This window comes from Zootoca vivipara, chromosome 7 (assembly GCF_963506605.1).
Source record: "Zootoca vivipara chromosome 7, rZooViv1.1, whole genome shotgun sequence".
In the NCBI taxonomy this organism is placed as follows: domain Eukaryota; kingdom Metazoa; phylum Chordata; class Lepidosauria; order Squamata; family Lacertidae; genus Zootoca; species Zootoca vivipara.
In genome coordinates this window covers 44,877,416-44,896,017 of record NC_083282.1, presented here as the reverse complement: position 1 = coordinate 44,896,017, position 18,602 = coordinate 44,877,416, and the positions used below count along the sequence as shown (strand labels likewise).

The 18,602-nt window shown below is 46.1% G+C and overlaps 1 protein-coding gene across 3 annotated transcripts in view; it reads right to left on the bottom strand.

Annotated features, from left to right (window-relative positions):
- Window positions 1–1,164: 1,164 nt before the first annotated feature.
- The window catches only part of PTCH2 (patched 2), a 60,306-nt gene continuing 42,868 nt past the window's right edge, over window positions 1,165–18,602 (bottom strand). For all 3 annotated transcript variants that reach the window (XM_060276946.1, XM_060276947.1, XM_060276948.1), the window contains 17 exons: window positions 15,588–15,709; window positions 14,063–14,210; window positions 13,392–13,523; window positions 13,107–13,262; window positions 12,338–12,430; window positions 12,094–12,219; window positions 11,713–11,831; window positions 10,751–11,153; window positions 9,546–9,858; window positions 8,596–8,738; window positions 8,073–8,253; window positions 7,549–7,832; window positions 6,297–6,434; window positions 5,479–5,621; window positions 4,605–4,704; window positions 4,057–4,305; window positions 1,165–3,375 (listed from right to left, as the gene is read on the bottom strand). In XM_060276946.1, coding sequence (XP_060132929.1) covers window positions 2,962–3,375; window positions 4,057–4,305; window positions 4,605–4,704; window positions 5,479–5,621; window positions 6,297–6,434; window positions 7,549–7,832; window positions 8,073–8,253; window positions 8,596–8,738; window positions 9,546–9,858; window positions 10,751–11,153; window positions 11,713–11,831; window positions 12,094–12,219; window positions 12,338–12,430; window positions 13,107–13,262; window positions 13,392–13,523; window positions 14,063–14,210; window positions 15,588–15,709 — 3,264 coding nt within the window. In that variant the 3' untranslated portion in view covers window positions 1,165–2,961. The remainder of the gene's footprint in view (window positions 3,376–4,056; window positions 4,306–4,604; window positions 4,705–5,478; window positions 5,622–6,296; window positions 6,435–7,548; window positions 7,833–8,072; window positions 8,254–8,595; window positions 8,739–9,545; window positions 9,859–10,750; window positions 11,154–11,712; window positions 11,832–12,093; window positions 12,220–12,337; window positions 12,431–13,106; window positions 13,263–13,391; window positions 13,524–14,062; window positions 14,211–15,587; window positions 15,710–18,602) is intronic.

The following is an 18,602-nucleotide window of genomic DNA, read 5'->3' as shown; positions in this document are numbered from 1 at the left end:
TTGACAGTGGTTTCTGATCTAAATAGTTTTGTGGTGAGAAAACAGGACAAATCTAAATGGTCAGAGGAATCTCTGCCACATGGCAAGTTTCTGTGGGCAGGGAATTCTCTCCAGATCCTAGAAGAAGTTCTTAGTTTTAAATCAACTGAATTAATCCATTTTAATAGAAGGCCCAATCCTATTGAAGCTGCCAAGGGGGTTCACACAACCAAAATGTGAAAATCTCAGCAGAAACTCCCTTAGCAGCAAGAAGTGAATAAGGCAATCTGGCATACTTTGGGGAATATAATTACAGCAGTTAATGGGTGAAAGGGAGGGGGAATATAAAGTGCCTGCGGTCAAGAAGGAAGAATGTCACTGAGGAAGTGGATTTAAAGGTGAATCAGCCCTGCTCTCTCACAAAAGTAAGCTATGGTGCGTCAGTCTCTGTGCCCAAAAACTACACACAATTTTATGCCCAAGTGGGTCAGAATTTCACAAGGGACAACTCCATGTTGGCAAAGAACAGCTAGAAGACATCCACACTTCTTAATTTATCTCATTCTAAAGACAAAGTTGTAAAGTGTTATTCCACTACAAATGTCAGTGCCACTGAGAAACTGGCAATCTACTTGGGTATATAATTGCAGTGCAGAAAGATGTTGAGCAACTTCTGCAGTTGAAGGGGTCCCTTCCTGACGCCCAAAATCTCCAAACCTGCAATCAGGAGTACCTAAAGTTATTTCACTGTCTTAGGTGAAAAATACTTTTGGTCCCAAACCTTGCATCTTGTTGAAAGAAAGGGGGGGGGCTGAAAACTGTGGCAAATCCATCAGATTCCAAAATTAATCAAGAATCCTAACAAACACAGAATATTTTTTCCAGCTGCCATCTTTTTCCTTTAGAGTAGGTCAGTAAGAAAGAAAATAAAATAACTTTTTTTAAAAAAAGCATTGTTTCTCAGGATTTAGGCTGTGAGCTGTTCTTTTGTGATTGATGTACAGGGCAGAGCTGGCCAGAAAACTGCACTTTGAATTTTGTGCAAATTTCTGATTTGTGTCCTGAACCAGAATGGAAAAACTGAAACATTTCATAAAGCAATTTTGACTTAGCTATGTGGAAACCAAGCATGTCAGATGGAAATGGAACTGGTCCTTGAGAACCAATCCTGCTGCCAAGCGACAGTTCATTTCTTGTTTTTCAGCCAAAGAAGCTGAACCGGAAATAGATCATTCAGAAACAGAAAAAGCAACCGCAGCACTCATACTTTTGGGCAGGAAATGGAATGTTTTGCCCAACTCGTCTCTCCCGTTGAACATTTTCTGCTCTGATTACTACATAGGGATGTTCTTAGGTGGGAGAGAATCAAAGGATAATTTTGCACATGATTTTTTTTCCTACACAGAAATATTTGTGAATCTGTACACCACCAGTTGTGAAGGTGCAGCACGAATGTTTATGCTGAAACTATGCAGGTCAGGAAGCTAATAATCTCAGTATAGGAAAAACATGTGTTGAAAAACTCAAAATGGTGCATTGTCCTTAACAAGGGCAATGAATGGCTGAATTTACCACAAGTTCGCCCAGCTTTCTTATTAAAGTAAGCTTAAATTTCCATTTGAAACACTTCCTTCGTAAACCAACACAGTACACATACATTTTTGTACTCAGGCAGCAGTCTCAGACTACAAACTCACTTGTGAGAAGTACCTCTTAAAACATGGAAGCAGAAAAAACATAAACCCATATAAACTGCTCTTCCAGAAAGCCCTGCTCTGATCTCCAACTGTGTGGGGTAAATGTCCTGCAGGGCCCAAAAACCTGCCCTGAATGATTCTCATCTTCTGTTAGTCACAAATTATTCCTCATTCATATTCTTGGGAAATGATTAAGCTTAAAATGTAAATTCTAAAAGGAAGTACTTATGGGACACTTGTGTTATGGGCTACCTTGGACTGATAAAGACGCATGCAAGCAAAAAGAATAGGGCAGAAAGGAAGGTTTTTGTAGTGTAGGATAGGACAGGGAGGAATTTAACAGGATTTGGAACAGCCAGATGGCGAATGCTGGCATAGGCAGACATGCCGGTGGAAGCAGGAGCAGAGTGCAGCCCATCCCACACAGCTTGCATAGAAGGCGCGAAGACACATTGTGCCCCTCCATTGCATGCTCCCTCCACTCCACACGCCCAGGGGGTCCTCTCTCCATTACAACCTCACCCTGGTGTTTCCCCTTGAAGGGATATTCCACTTTTTTTTTTAATGAGGGAGCTGTGAAAATAATAAAAAATAATTATTATAATTATAAGGGGGAGGGTTCGTGACTCTTTTATACAGCTTAAAATAATAATATTAATATTAATAAAAATAAAAGAATAGCAGCACAATGCGGGAGGAGTTCCCCACGCATAAGTTGAGTCCTGTTCTCTCCATGGGAGGGTCAGTGTTCGGGCAATTCTGTTGCCCTGCCCCGATGACAGCCATGAGATAGTTCACACAGCATATGGGGAATTGTCACTTTCATTTTCCAGGTTCGATGGGATTGGAACTTTGCCTGTCTGCAGGTGAGTGGGCGCAATGTTATCTGGGCTATCACAGTCCAACGTAAGGATGCAAACTAGGGATGTTTTGAAGCCAGAAGTCCTGGTAACCAAGAAACCCAGCATGTTTTTGGTGGCAGATAACACCTAGAGAAACAAGGCATGGGAGACTGGAGTACCAGGTGCTGAGAGATTCTCCCATCAACCTTTTCACGGCAGTAGCTCATCTGGCCTTCTTGCTCCAGTTCTCAAAGGCACCGTCTATGTCTACAGTTGTTGAAACACAGTGCAAGAGCTTCCAGGTAGCCATCCTGCTTCACAGTCTGTGGTATGTATACGTGTGAACAATCTGAGCCCCTGACCCCACCAGGGATACTGTGCACATCCCATCCCTGAGGCAGGAGTTCTAGACCCAACGTCTTGGGCCTGGCAAAAGTGAAATGCTAGTGCCTCTGCTCTAGGTTCCGCAGTTCCAAGCTGTTGGGTGCGTCTTTACGAGGCTCCTCAGGTCCATCAGATTCAAAGCCCTCGTGTGTGTAGCCCCGGCATGAGCCAGGCAGGGGTGGGTGCAAGGCCAGCATCACTGAGGCAGTGGCTGTAACTGTGGTGAAGGTGCCACCAGATGCAGGAGGCGGCACTTTGGTGCTGTGGGCAGTAGGGTCGGTCCGAGGGGGATTGGGGGCAGTCTGTGCCAGCCGAGGCCTTTGTTTGTGGTTTGGCTGCTCTGGCTGCTGTGAAGCGTCTTTGACTTCTGTGACAGTGGATGGCAAATGTCCTCCAGGGGTCACAGTTTGGGTCCAGTCTGGGCTGCACAACGACAGAGGCGATTCTAGGCTGGTCTTGTAGCTTTTCACCACCTGCCCAGGAAAGGAAAGGCTGATGTTAGTGTATTGGATATGGAAATGAAGGAGGCAACAACACAAGTGCAATTGGCATGGAGTCCTTGTGACGGAGCAACTCCAAGAACTTTCAAACCATAAAGCAGTGAATTAAATAAGAAGAATCTGAAGCACAAAGAGAGTGAATTATGTTGCCTTAAGGTACTAAAGAGGAGACTTCAACCACTGTCCATCTGTCACAGATGCTTTAGCTGAGATTCCTGCATTGCAGGGGGTTGCACGACTAGATGACCCTTCGGTCCCTTCCAACTAATAATGATTCTATGAGCTCTCTTAGTCCCATATGTTTTAACTCCTGGGACCTGGGAATAGAAGCTAGCCTCCTATTACCCCATTATACATTACTATAGCCACATTGCACCAAAGATATGCTCCAAGGTGCTATGGCCTGTTTTTCCCAGAGATCCTAGGAATTTTGTCTCACAGAGACCTGCCCACCCCAGTCTAATGCCTTTTGACATACTAGCATAAGAACAGAAACAAACATTCCTGGTTCTCTTCTTGCCTTGCCTCCCAACTCATTTGGGGACACTATCTTTACACTCAAACTAGAATCCAGCTGCCTTTGAACGCTGAGATCACTCTCTCCATCCAGAGAAAGCAGAGTTCTGGCTTCCCCGGCTCTTGATGGGCACTTACAGTGATTTTGGGGAAGCTGGGGCTTTTGCTGGCCTTGACCAAGATGTGTGATTGCGCTGGGGGGATGATGTAGGTGCTGCGGTCATCTTCACCCGTGTCTGATGCTCCTGTGCTCTCTGAATAGTACTCGGAGTCTGAGGAGTCACCAAAGGCTCCACCGTGCCGCTGTACATAGAAGCTGTGGTGGCTGATGGGTGGGGGGACAGGGGATGGTGTCGGCAGGCGGCTACCGTTATCTGCTGGTGTGACCTATATGACAAAAAGCAGAAAGCACACTGAGAAAACGGGGTGTCAAATACAGGGTATATGTGCTGTCAAACATGATCCCTGAGAGGCACAGGCTTTCCATTCATTGTAGTGAATCCTGAAATCTATTGATGGCAGGTGAAAGCCAAGACCTATGTTCTATTACAACTTGTGTGACTGTTCAAGTACTTCCCTCCACCTCAATCTGGCAGTGGCTTTTGACAGTAAGATATAGGACCCCTTCCACTTTTCTCTATGGTTCTCCACTAGAGCAACCTGATGAGAAACAGAAGTTTTCTTACCTCTGCAGGTGGTCCAATGATAGACAGCAGGACAGGCAGTAGCACCAAGCCATTGAGTAGTCCCAGAATGGTCAGGATGGTGAGCACAGCAAAGAAATACCTTTGGGGGGAGATCAAGGTGGTCGGTAATGGTCAGATTTGTCATTTGTGCAAATCATCTGCATACAATAGAACTTTAGGATAAGAATCAGTTATTGCTCTGTATATTTTTCTTCCCCATCCCAAGAAGCTGAGATGCAGCACAGTTCTGTGACCTTTGTGAAGAGGGAGGGTTATTTATTTACCCAGTTGGCAGCAGATGTCAGTAAAGCATCTCAGCCTCTTATCAGGGCAGCCAAGTATAGAGTTAGTTCACCAGCACACATTCATTTACATTCTCTTGCACACTCATTACTGTTACACCCATGCAATGACAAGTGCTATCCCTCAGTCTCAACTCAAGGTTGCTCCCTATAGAAGATAAGAGCATCCCTCTCTCTGAGCCAGCAGACTTGTAGAGCTCATAAGCCTTAGCTGCTGTAAGGGAAAGTGCCAGAGAAGGAATAAATTTCTTGTACAATGTCCTCCCCTCAACCCATTTTAAGTTGTGTTCTTGAACAGGGAGATTTCTTCAAATTTGGCAGAATGTACCAGTGCCCCTCCAGGGCTGCCTTGAACCCTATTAGATTCTGCCTTTATATCCATTCTTGATCAGTGAGACCTTCAGACCTATTGCCCCATGTGGTGTTACCCAAATTCCCAACAGATGTCAAGAAAGACAATTTCCCATTCTCTGGTCCACTCCTTTTACTGATACCTCTGGAAATGGCCCCCAGCACATTGGTCCAGAGCACCACCAGAATACAAGGGGAGAAGAGAGACACATAACAATCACCTCAGAATGAAATCGAACTCTGAACCAGCTAGCATAAGAACGCCAAGCAACGTGGAGACAGCACCATCCATCACAGGGGCAAACATGTGCTCTAGGGCCACAGCAGTGCGCAGGTTCCGGTTGCCAATGGCCGTGAGAAAGCCCTGAGAAAAGACGAACAGTCAGAATGCGACTAAAGAGAGGGACTTGTCCAAGCAGACCCTCATAAAGGGGCCAATCACCACACTGTATCTTGGGAGGCCCACCAGACTGGGAGAAAGAACAAGAAGCTAAGCCCAAATCTGTTCTTGCACACTGAGTCGGCTGGTATTGCCAGAACTGGAACAGGCTCATCTCGAAATGACAGCTTGGACTCTGCTTTTCCTACCATACACAGCTATATCATTATATTCAGCACTAATTAAAAGAACTGCCAACCCTTGGGTGCTGCACCCACAATTATGGATTAAATTCTGCTCTGACTACCCAGACTGCAACAGGGTGATATTAAGGGATATTAAGGGGGTAATGAACCCAGAATTTATTGATTCTTCCTTACAGAATCCATTACTGATCAGGTTTGATACAACAGATAAAAACCTAATAATCTAAATGTTCTGGTTGGGGGCCACTAAAGCTATTTGAATGTATATGGTTGTAATACTTCACACCAAGTTCTTTGGCGTGAAAAAGCGCTCTTGAAAGCTCTGCAAGGGTGTTCAGGGAACCCTATTCCTTTCAGTATGGACCCACAGAGCTTCAAAAAGAGGAAGTCTCACTGAACCACATGCCCTAGACATGGTAGCAGAATGGTCTGTGCTCACACAATTGCTTCTTACCAGAGCCACATGTACGGTGAATTCCACACCAATTCCCACAGAGGCGATGAGGATGACTACTGGGATGGCACTCAGCTTGATGCCCATCAGGCCCATGATCCCAAAGAGCTCGACTGTCATCATAGCTAGAACAAATACCTACATCAGAGAGAAGGGACAGCTCAGTATCTTACCTGCAAGCTATGGTTATGGACATGTCAATTACAGCAATGAACAAAGCCCAATGTAGTGGTTAACAGGTAGATTAAGAATAGGTACCTACAAATCCATATGCTCATATGTATGTAATTTCTGAATTCAGAATTAATTCAGAAAATGCATACATCTCATTGTGGCACATAAATACCAGGTTATTAGTTAACAGTAATGATCCACCCACTACTACCATACCTGTTTGATACCCTGTTAACTTTATTTCTTCATTTATTTAAGTGGCATTATACGCTTTTGTATGGTAAACAGTAGGGGTATGGGACTGTGCACACCCTAGCAAAGGTTGCAAATATAGTAGAGCACCTGCATGTTAGTGTGCAAGCTTAACCCTTTCAGCACTGTGGAGAGAAGCTTGAGGAGAGAAAGAGATATTTACTTGTTGCTGCAAAGGTAAAGCTCTACTTTACACTCTATCAGCCTATCTGGTAGCAGATGTGTGTTTACCATTGCATCTGCATACAGTGGGAATTGGTGCTCATTCCCAGCTCCTTGGTACATACACCTGTACAATACATACATTATGTCTGTTGCGTGCATACCTTAATACATTTATGGGAAAATATGTGTATGTTCAAGTTTTGTGGTTGTTTTTTTTTTAAAAAAAGAATATGAGAAGGTATGAAAACATTCCAGACTTGCAACAAAACACTCAATTTCTGCAGTCAGAATAAATTCTGCAAACTACTGCAGTGAGTTTTTTTTTATGTATCACAGCTGCAAAATTTTGAGTTTGGGCAGAACCTGAATGGTTTAAAATGATCTTTGGTATTGAAGGAAAACTTCTTAGGGTACTATGTAAGGCAAGGGAGACGGAAAGGCAACTGCGCAATTACAGGAAGCATCACACAAATTCTCCCCCACTCCCAAGTTTCCTGTCCTAAACACGAGAGCCAAAAATACTGATTTAACTAACAGTGACCGTGTTTGACAACCATGTACCTTGTTGCACAATGCCATATTGCAACTACATATAACGTTTGTAGCTAAAACATCTTCCTTATTGCTAGGCACCCTGTTGCTCATGAAGAAGGATACTCACAATGATACTGGCGGTCCAAGGATTGAGGAGTAGCAGGGTGCACACTAGAAAAGTGCAGGCCAACACAATACTGATGGCCTGTAGAAGCCAGTGACGAAGGCCAATGTACTGCTCCCAGAAGAGGAAAGGGTAGCCGCTAGGGTAGCTGAGGACACCATGCGTCTGAGCCACCTCGTCACAGATAGCACGCACGCTCTCGATGGCTGCCACAAAGTCTGATGTCTGCCGCAATCCATTGAGGTAGAAGGGGAACTGAGCAAACTCCAGGGGCTGTGCAGCAGGGACTGTCAGAAAGAGAGGCAGCCCATCAGATATAGTGGCCTTCTGCCCCCTACTCCCAACCTCTAGGGCCAAAAATGAATTGTTTCCATTGCCCATGTGCCGGGCACGGCTTGCAAATGTGGGGAACATACATCATAAGGATTTACACTGTGGAATTGCCATAGAAGTGGGGATAGGACTGAGCTGAAACAGTAATGCATGATGGAAAGTGGAAGAAGAATGAGGCTGCTGCCTGAACTCACTTCGAAGGTTCTCGCCAGTGGCATCGTACTTGTCATGGATCCATTCCGGGGGTGGTGGGTAAAAGTTGGCCTGAGATGCAGCAAAGCCAAGAGGGTCGTTGCTCACCCACACTGTCAAACAGATGTAGAAGATGTCAGGGGGAATGATCCCATTCTCATCCACCAGGCGGCGAGTTGTCAGCTGTAGGCAGATGGAAGGGATGCAGGGTGGTTTAGAAGTATAGTAACTAATAGTAAGTAGTAGCAGAGGTCAGGGTGCTACTAGACAGGTGCTATCATTTGGCAGGAAATAGGGCTGAGGCCCCTGCTTGGGCACCAGCTGGCCATTCCCAAAGCCATGTAGATCTCCTGTGTTCCTCCATGCCTGTGGAAAAGCTTTCCCTCTCCTCTCTCCATTCTTTTGCAGTGGGGAACTATCTCCTCTTTCCTTCCTGGTACACCAAGGACTCACCCTTAATTCTCATGGCATACTGGGTTCTCTTTGCCTGCCCACTCCCAACTTTTAGATTGCTCCCCCACTTACTTGATTGAGGTTTAAGGGTTCTTTCTTGTTGCCTGTCTGGATGAGGAGCTTGTAAGCCAGGGCACCATCTTCTGATCCATTGCGATAATTCTCCTTGGTGATATGCCCAGCTTCCCAGTCCCGGTCAAAGGCTGCCTGTAGACCTGCAGAACAGGGGGTATACAGTTAAGGGAGTGCCACCTGTGGAACCCAAGGCCCGGAAGCAAGAGCTCCTCTCACTAGCTATGCCAATCCCTTCCATTCTTTCATGGCCTCCACCCCTTTGCTGTTTAACTCAGATCTCTCAGCCCCTGTGGCATGTTTCTGTCCCTACTTTAGAGGAACAAGAACAGAGCTGGTAATCCGAGAAGGCAGAAGGACACCTGTACAATTGTGCAGGTGAGCATGTACACAAACATTTATATTTATTTATTGAATTTATATAGAATTTATATACTGCCCCATACCCACAGGTTCCAGGGTGGTTCACAGAATAAAATCAGAATATAAAAACTACAAACTACATAATCAAAATAAAAACAACAACCCTATAACCCTAACACATTTTTAAAGGGTAAAGGATGTCAATCAAATCAACCAAATGCCTGGTTAAAAAGGAACATTTTTGCCTGGCGCCTAAAGGTGTATAATGAAGGTGCCAGGTGAACTTCCCTGGGGAGAGCATTCCACAGATGGGGAGGCACTGTAGAGAAGGCTCTGGGGAAGCTAAAAATAATTTCTAGCACTTATCCTGAACATGGTTGTGAAACAGACATTGATGCTTTCCTTCCCTGGAAGCAGCTGGCCACTCTAACACCTCATCCAAACTCCCATGCATCTTCTAGCCTTCAAGCAGGTTTGTGCTAAAAGCATCCTGCACAGAGAGCTGGAGAAGGGCATCCCACCCCACTTCTTGGGGCAAAGGCAGTGCAGGAACAGGAGAGAGGGTTGGCCAACTGTCCTTGACTCACCTCGCAGCCAGTCCTGGAGGTAGTGCAGCCACATCTTCGGCAACTGGCGGTTCTCATCACGCACAACATACTGGATGGCGTTGAAGGCCTGGTGCAGGCTGTAGAGGGCCTCCTGTGAGCTGGGGTAGTCAAAGCCACCCTTTGTAACCACAAACATGTTATAAAAGGAGAAGTATTTGAACTGAGCTGAAATGAAGGCGTGCTCCTTTGTGCCTCGCGGTAAAATATCTGTCAGGTAGAGTCCATCCTGCACCTTGGTTGTACCGTAGAGGCTCAGGCCCAGCAGTGCCAGGAACAGGACTACAACAATTCCCTGAAAATGCAGAAAGGAAAGAGTGAAGATGGATGCACTCAGGCCCCAGTCTCTTCTGCAGAAGCTAACTTTTCCTCTGTTGCTGTCAGGAGACTTGACTTAACTTAACAAACATAGGGAGAATGGAAGAAAATCTGTGCTGGGCTAGACCAAAGGCCTATCTGGTCCAGCTCCCTATTAACACAGAGGACAGCCAGATGTTTATGAGAAGCCCACAAGAAAAGCAAACAACTGCCTGGGGGCTGGAACTGCAACCACCCAGCCCCACTTCCTAATACCTACAGTACATGTAGGGTATGAATTGCCCCTAATGGAGTTTACATCAAAATGTGCCATGTTGTGGGAGTATGGAGCATACTTGTAAGGCAAGAGAATCAATAATGACAGGTAGGGAGTTTTCCATGCAAGGGGGCACATAACACACACATACATTGACCTTGAGAACACAGTTCTTTTGACTCTGTACCTGACCCCCCCTCTCTCTGAAGGTAAACACACACACAATATCTCAGACCATCTAGATTATCTGTGACTGACATAGCCACTTCATCTGGAATTACCCAAGGAAGATGCAGAGCCTTCATTCCTAACTTCCTAGATGTACAAAAATAGACTAGGAAAGATGTACAGCTCTTGTCTTCGAATGATTACAAGGGACATGCAATCTTTAGGGGATAGGGGAGAGCAACACAATGTCCTCATATAGGATGGCATGCACAATGACTACATTTCAGATTGGTTCTCTCATCTCTGAGAAGAACAGGGAGCTTTAGTTCTCCATTGGATGTAGTGCTGGCATCACACACTTGCTGCCTAGGATGCCGTACTCCCCCCCTTCTTTCAATGTAGGGCAGAATGCCACCCACAAAGAAAGTGATTCTCAGCTGCCTACCTTGGTCTGGCTCTGCAGCAGGATAGGTGCATATTTGTCACGAGCAAAGCGGGAGAGGTTCCAATGACAAAAGGGCAACGGCACACACTCCTGGGCACTTTTCTTCTCATCCAGCTGTGCCAGAAGATCACGGGTGGAGCTGGCAGGGGTGAAGACTTGCGACCCCAAAGGGTTGGCAGGCAGGAGAGTGGAAGGGGTGGTGTAGACATGCTGAGTGGGTGGTAAAATGGTGACCACATGCCGCCCGGAGGGATCGCACTGAGTGAAGGCCTGAACCGTAGTGGTGATGCGTGTGCTGGTGGTCAGTGCTGGATGTCCATGTGGGAAAGCAGGTGCCGTGGAGTTGTCATTTGCATCTGTGTATTCCTGTGGCTGAATCTGGATGACGTGGGAGGAGCAGAGGCTGTGGGGAGAAGAAGACACTGAGAAACTGCTGGACAACACATAGCCCCCTAGCCAGCCAGGCATCCTAACTCACACCCAGCATCTGGATATAACTATCACAAAAAGTTCCACTTCTCTTGGTGAGAAGATAGAGATACCCTTCACATTGTCTATAAAGGGGCTTTTCAGAGTATGCTGATTTTATGTGCAGTTTGATGTCCATTTTGACTTCTTATATAGGCAAACTTTTACCATAATAAAGAAATGTGTTTTTCAAAATGTTGTTGAGAGGACTACCATCTGTGCAGATGGCTTTGTTCTCTTGCTGTTTTCATTTCAGCTGCATTTGATCCTCTCTTCTTAGGCTTAATGACTTTTCCAAACCACTGCCCCCAATTGCAGCATGCGTCTCCTCTCCTGGGAGATCGAATGGAGCCCAGCCTAGCCAGGAAGAGCGCAGTACTGCCCCAAAGGAGAAGGGACTTTTTTTGGGGGGGGGGAGGCAACTGTCCCTCCACTGCCAGCAGCTACACATATTTATTTATGGACAAATAAATATGATACTCTTAAGACAGTACCTGTAGAAACAGCACAGAATATCGAGCCTCTTGTTTTCACGCCGGTGAAGGTCCAGACTCAGGATGGCAGGAAAAATGAAAAGCACCATGGCAAAGTTGAACACTACCACGACAGCAGCCTGCAAGGAGATGAAGGAGAGAGAACAATTAAACATGCTGAAGATCCTGAGCCAGGTCACCCTCTGTGTAAAGAGGAGCATCCATCTTTCAAGGGGAGGGATCACCCAGCTTTCCAGCCAAGGCCATGGAGACTGAGGGCACAGCTACCTCCAGGGTGGAAATGAAGGCTTGCCTTCAGTGAGATTCAAATAAAATGCAAATGTGCATAAGCACAGTTTGCTGACAAACCTGCATGGAGGAGCTCCTAGTAGAGGGGCTTACCTGCAGAGAGAAGGCACGCAGTGCTGGGATGGGCACAAGAGCAGCCATGAAGAAAGCAATCATATTATTGACAGAAGTGAGTGCCACACTGGTGCCACTGCGGCGTAGGCATTCCCCAGTCCGCTCCTGCATTGAAAAGGTGCAAATGAGGAACCGTGAGAATAGAGTTGAGGACTAGGGTTGAGCGTGCATTGGCAATGCATAGGGACTCAAAGGCTTGTACAAAAACAGGGAACCTTCTTACCTTGACAGGGACGTGCTGGCTGGTCTCTGTGAAGGCATGTGCCAGCAAAAACATGTCATCCACACCAATGCCCAGTGCCAGAAAGGGCAGCACCTATACAGATATGGAGGAAAGCACAATGGGAGGAATCCCAATTAGAGGAGCACATCCAGGACTTGCTCAACTCCCACAAAAGTAGAAACAGGTCTCAGGCGGCAAACTGTGACTGGAAGGCACCACAAATTCTTTTTGCTGTTATACTCAGGCTCTAAATGATTCTCATTTTAACCAAAGTCAGGTTGGTTGGTGACTCTGGCGGGCTTCTGCTTTCTGCTGTCACATATTTGAGCCACCTGCACCTGGTTTATTAGGCTCCTTCTTTGCCTTGCAGGCACCTTGTGGCATACTCCTAGTCTGTTGCGGTGTAAAGGATCCTGCCCCGGTACAAATGGACAGTTGTTCTTTTTTAAAAACTCAACTGCTAGGGAATATACAGTATCGTACATTCCTCTCGAACTTCTGAACAAGAAACAGCATGTAGGCAGCTAGAGTGATCTGATTGCTGAAGACAGCACAATGGTCATATTGGAACCTCAGGAACAGCCATGCATCTGAAGGTCAAGTGCTCTCTACAACACAGCATCTGCTAATGCCAAGCAGGGATAGAGAGGCAGAACATAACCTCAGCCTTGCTTAACCTGAGAAATTGATGGGGTAGACAGTTCTCCTGCTTGATGGAGAACAAATGGTGGTCATTAGGGAAGGCAGACCTCTCCAAAATGCGGCCTACCTGGGTCGTGGCTGCATTGAATGAGATTCCTAGCAGAGAACACAGTCCAAGTCCTGCTGCCACAGAAAGCGCAACCAGAAGAACCCCAGCCAGGCCCACAGCACCCTGTGATTTGGAACAGTCCCAACGCAGCATGGTGACACAGGCATACGCCAGCTGCAAGTGGAGGAGAATGAGACAGCAATTAATGAGAAGAAAGGCGAGGATGGAAAAGCTATGCTTTAGTACACAATGGTAGATAAAGGAATAGGAGGGGGGAAGGAGAGGGAAGAAGCTGCTACACACCATCAGCAGGTACCCGCCAGCCACACGGATGGCGCTCACATCTGAGAAGGATTTCATGATGTCATCGAGCGTGGTGGTGGAGAAGGCATGGATAGTCTGGGAGGAATTCGCAGGGAGGGATTCCTGGGCCAACTGCAAAGAAGCAAGACTCATGAGATACTGGGAGGAGAAGAGTCACCTCAGTGGCTGGAATCCTTCTCACATACATAAATGCATCCACAGGATCCATTTACATGCCACGCATAGGCATGAAGCCTCATAGGAATGAAGGAGCATATATGCTGCTATACATGTCACGTAGTAATACCAAACAAGACAGAAAACTGTAAAGGGTCCATACACTCAATTCAAGAACAACTGCCCATGCTCTCACCCTATAAATTGTTTCTCATGCCATTCTACGAGCTCGTCAGCATTCATGGTGGCACCCAACCTTTTTACACTGGCAGATGCATATCTGCATGCAGTCCTACATAATATTCTGCTCCTCTCTGACCATAGCTGCCAAGTTATCCCTTTTTTACAGGGATATTCCCTTAGGCTCAATAGGCTTCCTCGTGAGAAAAGCGAAAACTTGGCAGCTATGTCTCTGACAGACCTGCATGCAGTTTTGCATGTCACCTTCCTAGCATCTTCCCTTCCACGCACACCAACCAACCTGTCCATCTCACCTCAACAAACTCCCGCTGCCAGGCCTCCAGCACAGCAGCTGCCTTCTCCTCACTCCAGCTGATGTCATGTATCTCATAGTCATCCCGGTAGTGCTCAAAGAGCTGTCGTGGGCTCATCAACAGGAACATGCTTTGTAGGGCTTCGGCTCTGCAGGAAACAGAAGCTGGATGAGAGACAACCCTTCTACTCGCAGTCAAGGAGGCAGGACTCCTTTCAGCTCTGGAACTAGAATCTTTAGACCCCATTGCTCTCCCACTGCCCAGGCTCAAGGCAGAAACCAAAAGCCTGATTTCTGCTATCTCACAGTCAGCCCTCATTCAGTGCACAGTTCTTTCACAAGCCTATTTATGGGGCTTTCTTCAATTGAAACAGGTGCCTAGCTACCCCTATCAAAAAGGTATGCAAAAGGTATGCATGCTATGTCAATCAGCTGCCACGGAAAACAAGTCAATGACTAGTACGTTCCACACAAAACATAAGAAAAACCAATAGGCTTTCCCAGCCGACCTGTGATTGTAGCAGATGATTTGCATAGAAAGTTCACCATGTATACATCCCAATCTATACACAACAAGAAAAGCTTGCGTGTATTGTGTTCTAGAAATGCATGAAAAGAGCTGGAAATGGCTGCAGATGCACCTCTCTGTAATATCAGAAGCACATCTCTTTCTTCTACCTGAGCCTTCCAACTTTAAAAGGTGAGGATCTTTTCTCCCATTTTCTGGCTGCCTCCTTGCGCATGGGATTTTAAAACCAAAGCAAGGCGATGTATAGCAGCAATAACCCTTGTCCCCAATCTATTGCCCGTTCCTTAGCCATTTTTGCAGCTCTTTGCCTTGTGAGATATGGAAGGGTTCAGGGACACGAGAATTCCCCTCTGAAGAACAATGGTTTTTAAAAGCTGGCACCGATTATGACACTGCCCCCACAAGGATTCGGAACGTGCCCCACCATGCCAAAACAGAAGGTATGGCAACCTGTAGAACAGATAACTGCAGGTGCCAGCACAGTGCAGACTTGTGTGGAATCAACTTCCTTTCTAGGATCTGGGCTGCGGATTGCTGCAAGCAGGTGTCTGTGCTGTGTCTTCCAGCATCCACGGCAGCTGGAAGGAATTGGGGTGGGGGGAGGTGGCTTCGGGAGGCAAGGGGTGATGGCAGCCAGAGCTCCAGGGATCAACATAAATCCCATGGCTTAGGAATGCCCAAGCCAGTTGCTCCTAGGGTCAGGTCACGGACATGCACCCACGAGAATATGAACCTCGGTGGCATCAAGTTACAAGCTGGCTCAGGAGGCAGTTTACTACCACCCCCAACTGTGAAAGGGGTAGCAATGAGAGTCCAAGCAGTTCCCAGGAGCCACCATTCAAACACAACATTTATGACTTTGTCCATCCTTTTTAATTGGCCCTGCTTGCAGGGAAAAGCCATCTGCTCTGCATAAAGAATTCCTTAGCTACTGAGTTATTCCTGGCCAAAGACCTCTAACTTGACAGGCGCACACACCACACAAACACATACTTACCCCTGCAGTTTGCCCTGGGAATCCTTCACAGTGCCACCTAGGATCAGTTCCTCTTCCCAGTGCATGTATTTTCGTGAGAAGCCATGACAGCCACCTGTGAGCTCTGAGGGGATGTCTGGTTCCTGGTGGAGACAACAAGAACGGAATGTAAAATAGCAGCATAAACTCCAGACATAAGCACAGGTATTTTGAATGCATATTAAGGACACCACTATAGCCCCATCTCCTGCTTTTCATGGAGGAATAGGTATATTTGCACACTTCTGACCTGTGCACTGTGTACATTTACTACTACTACTACTACTACTATTGAAGCAGAACTGTTCTGTTTAAGACTAAGGGATTCTATGCTATATCCCTGACTAGCTAGATAATAAAACAAAACCCAGCTGTTATGGAAAGCAAGGGCAAATATTGCTCCTCTGCAAATGTCACATGTAAAAAACAAAACAAAACAAAAACCACACACATGAAATTCTCAGTAGGACGGGCAGCCAGCTCTAGCAAACAGAATATTGGATTTGAGTGACCCAAACAGGTTTAAATTCCTGCTCAACCATGAATTCATTGAGCACTTTGGAAAAGTCAGCATTTATTAGTTTCAGTTTTGCATCCAATAAATGGAAATAAAATAGTGAAAAAAATGTAAAGCACTTTAGACATTAATCATGCTACTAGAACAATCCATGTCTCTATAAATAAAACAAACAATATTTCCCATTATTCCATAACACTATTCCAGCATTCTGTCACATCCAGGAGTGACCAAGAAATTGAACCTTATAGGGAACTATACAAATAGGAACAGGCTTAATTCTCACTGGCTGGAACTGGTGTAGCCCAAACGCCAATGAGGTGCCCAAGTGCCTCTCTCATTAGTGAATAGCTGACATCCACTTCCGTGGAGAAAAGTAAAGTTCTGCCCTTTGGGACAATGTTGTGCTAGGGGCTAAACCTGCCCTCCAATCATGACCCTGGGTGGTCAGTCCCTTGCTGATAGGGACCCCACATACACATATGCCCTTGAAAGGCAGACAACAGACAGAAGCTCTCTTTTAGCAAACACCACATATGTAAACATGATAATATTGCATATTCTGCTGGTTAAAAACAATGGGCAAGGCTTGAGATCCTCTCTGGAAATAATCCATTCTGCTCCTAGCTATGTAACCTCACATCTGACAATAATAATCCACATTTCAGTTCAGTGACATTGGCCTGGAACAATTAAGAAGGTTTACTAACAACTGTCAGAATAACTACTCCTTGGAACAGCCTGATGCCTCCCTGATTGGCCAGGATAGAAGACGGCGACATGCCATATGGCATTGCCACCATTATCAAAATGCCTGGAACCCTGAGACATAACAAATCACACAATCTCTATGCAGGGAAAGCAAGCAGAGCTAAAGAGATCTGATAGAGTCTAGCTTTTATGTGACAGTGCTCCATATCGGCTCTCCCCTGGTCTATGTATTCATATAGAATGAAGACCCAAAATCATTCTGGCTCTGTCACCCTGCAATCACCAGTGAGTCACCCACACAGTCATAAGACAAACATCAAGCAATGGGAAAAGCAGGAAAATTCCTATCACCTTGTAAGCTGGGGGACAGCACTTTCATAAAGCATGCCAATCATGACTTCACATTCTCTCTCTCTCTCTCTCTCTCTCTCTCTCTCTCTCTCTCTCTCTCTCTCTCTCTCTCTTGCAAAGCATCAGTGCCGCATTTTCAGCCAACAAGGATAACAACAACAAGCAGCCCATTTGGACAATACCAGATGGATGAATTCAATTCAGCTAATGCTTGATAATACTTATCCAGCCAAGAGAAATATAAGAAGACTCAGTATTATATCAGGGAATTAATATGCCTTTCTGCATATAAATAATAGTGTCTATTTTCATTTGATTGAGGAGTTTGCAGAATCCATTCTGACTATATCATCCTGTGTGTGTGTGTGCTTGCCCACAGGCACACTGGGTGTTCCCTTCAATCCTACAGGCATCTCCTTCCTGCTCCTGTGGTGGCAGCGAGAGAAACTGGATAGCCATAATGATAACAGTCTGGCTTTCAAGCCAGGAAATGTGGAATTATGGCTGCAACTCCATCCTCCCGCTCCTTGTGCTTGCCCTTGGTCATATGTGCTCCGTGTGTGTACACACACACACTGCTCTCTCCCCCCTCCACCTTCCAAAAGCTCCAGAGCTGCCATCTGTTCTGGGACACATTCCAACTATGACCACCTGCTGGTGAGCACTTGCACTGCGTCTGCCTGGATCAGCATCATCATTCCTGCCTGTGCCTCTCTGGCATGGAGCCTTGCATTCCACATCTCCACACACTCCTGGATGCAGAAGGGCAAAGCTAACCAAATGGGGGACCCCACAGTGAGTCCAGCCTTTTGAGGCACTCGGTGCCTGAAAAGAGGTCCCTAGCTCCAACAAGACACAAGGAAGCTATTCTGTTGCTTTGCACATGTGTTACAATCTGAAGAGCTCTGTGACATCATCGAACCTCCTCCCCACCCCTCCCAGAGTCCAGGCCAGAGAATCAGCTCTACATTTTGTAGCCAGAATGTTCATTTTCTTTGGCTACATCAGTCTTATGTCATGGTATTTAATGTGTACCTTGCAGGAGTGCCAACTTGAATAAAATATGGGGGGGGGGAGGCAGGTAAGCAATCACAAGATGCAGGATGCACACACCATTTGAATGGCAATGCCCACCAACTTGGGGGGGGACCCCTCAAATATTTTATTGGGGGCCCAAAGGAGTTGGCTCCTATGGTACCTTGGCAACTGGTATCTTGAAGCTAAGGTATAAGAACTGGGGAAACTGCTTTTTATTTGGATGGCATGTCTTAGGAGCACTGAATGGCACTCACCTTTTTGCCACATTTATCTATGGAATTTGCAGATCTTTTTAGCTTTGTGATCCCAATTAAGATCCATCATTTACCAAATTCTTTGCCCATGTGGCAAATTTTGTGTCTGTTCTGCAGAATTCCTAC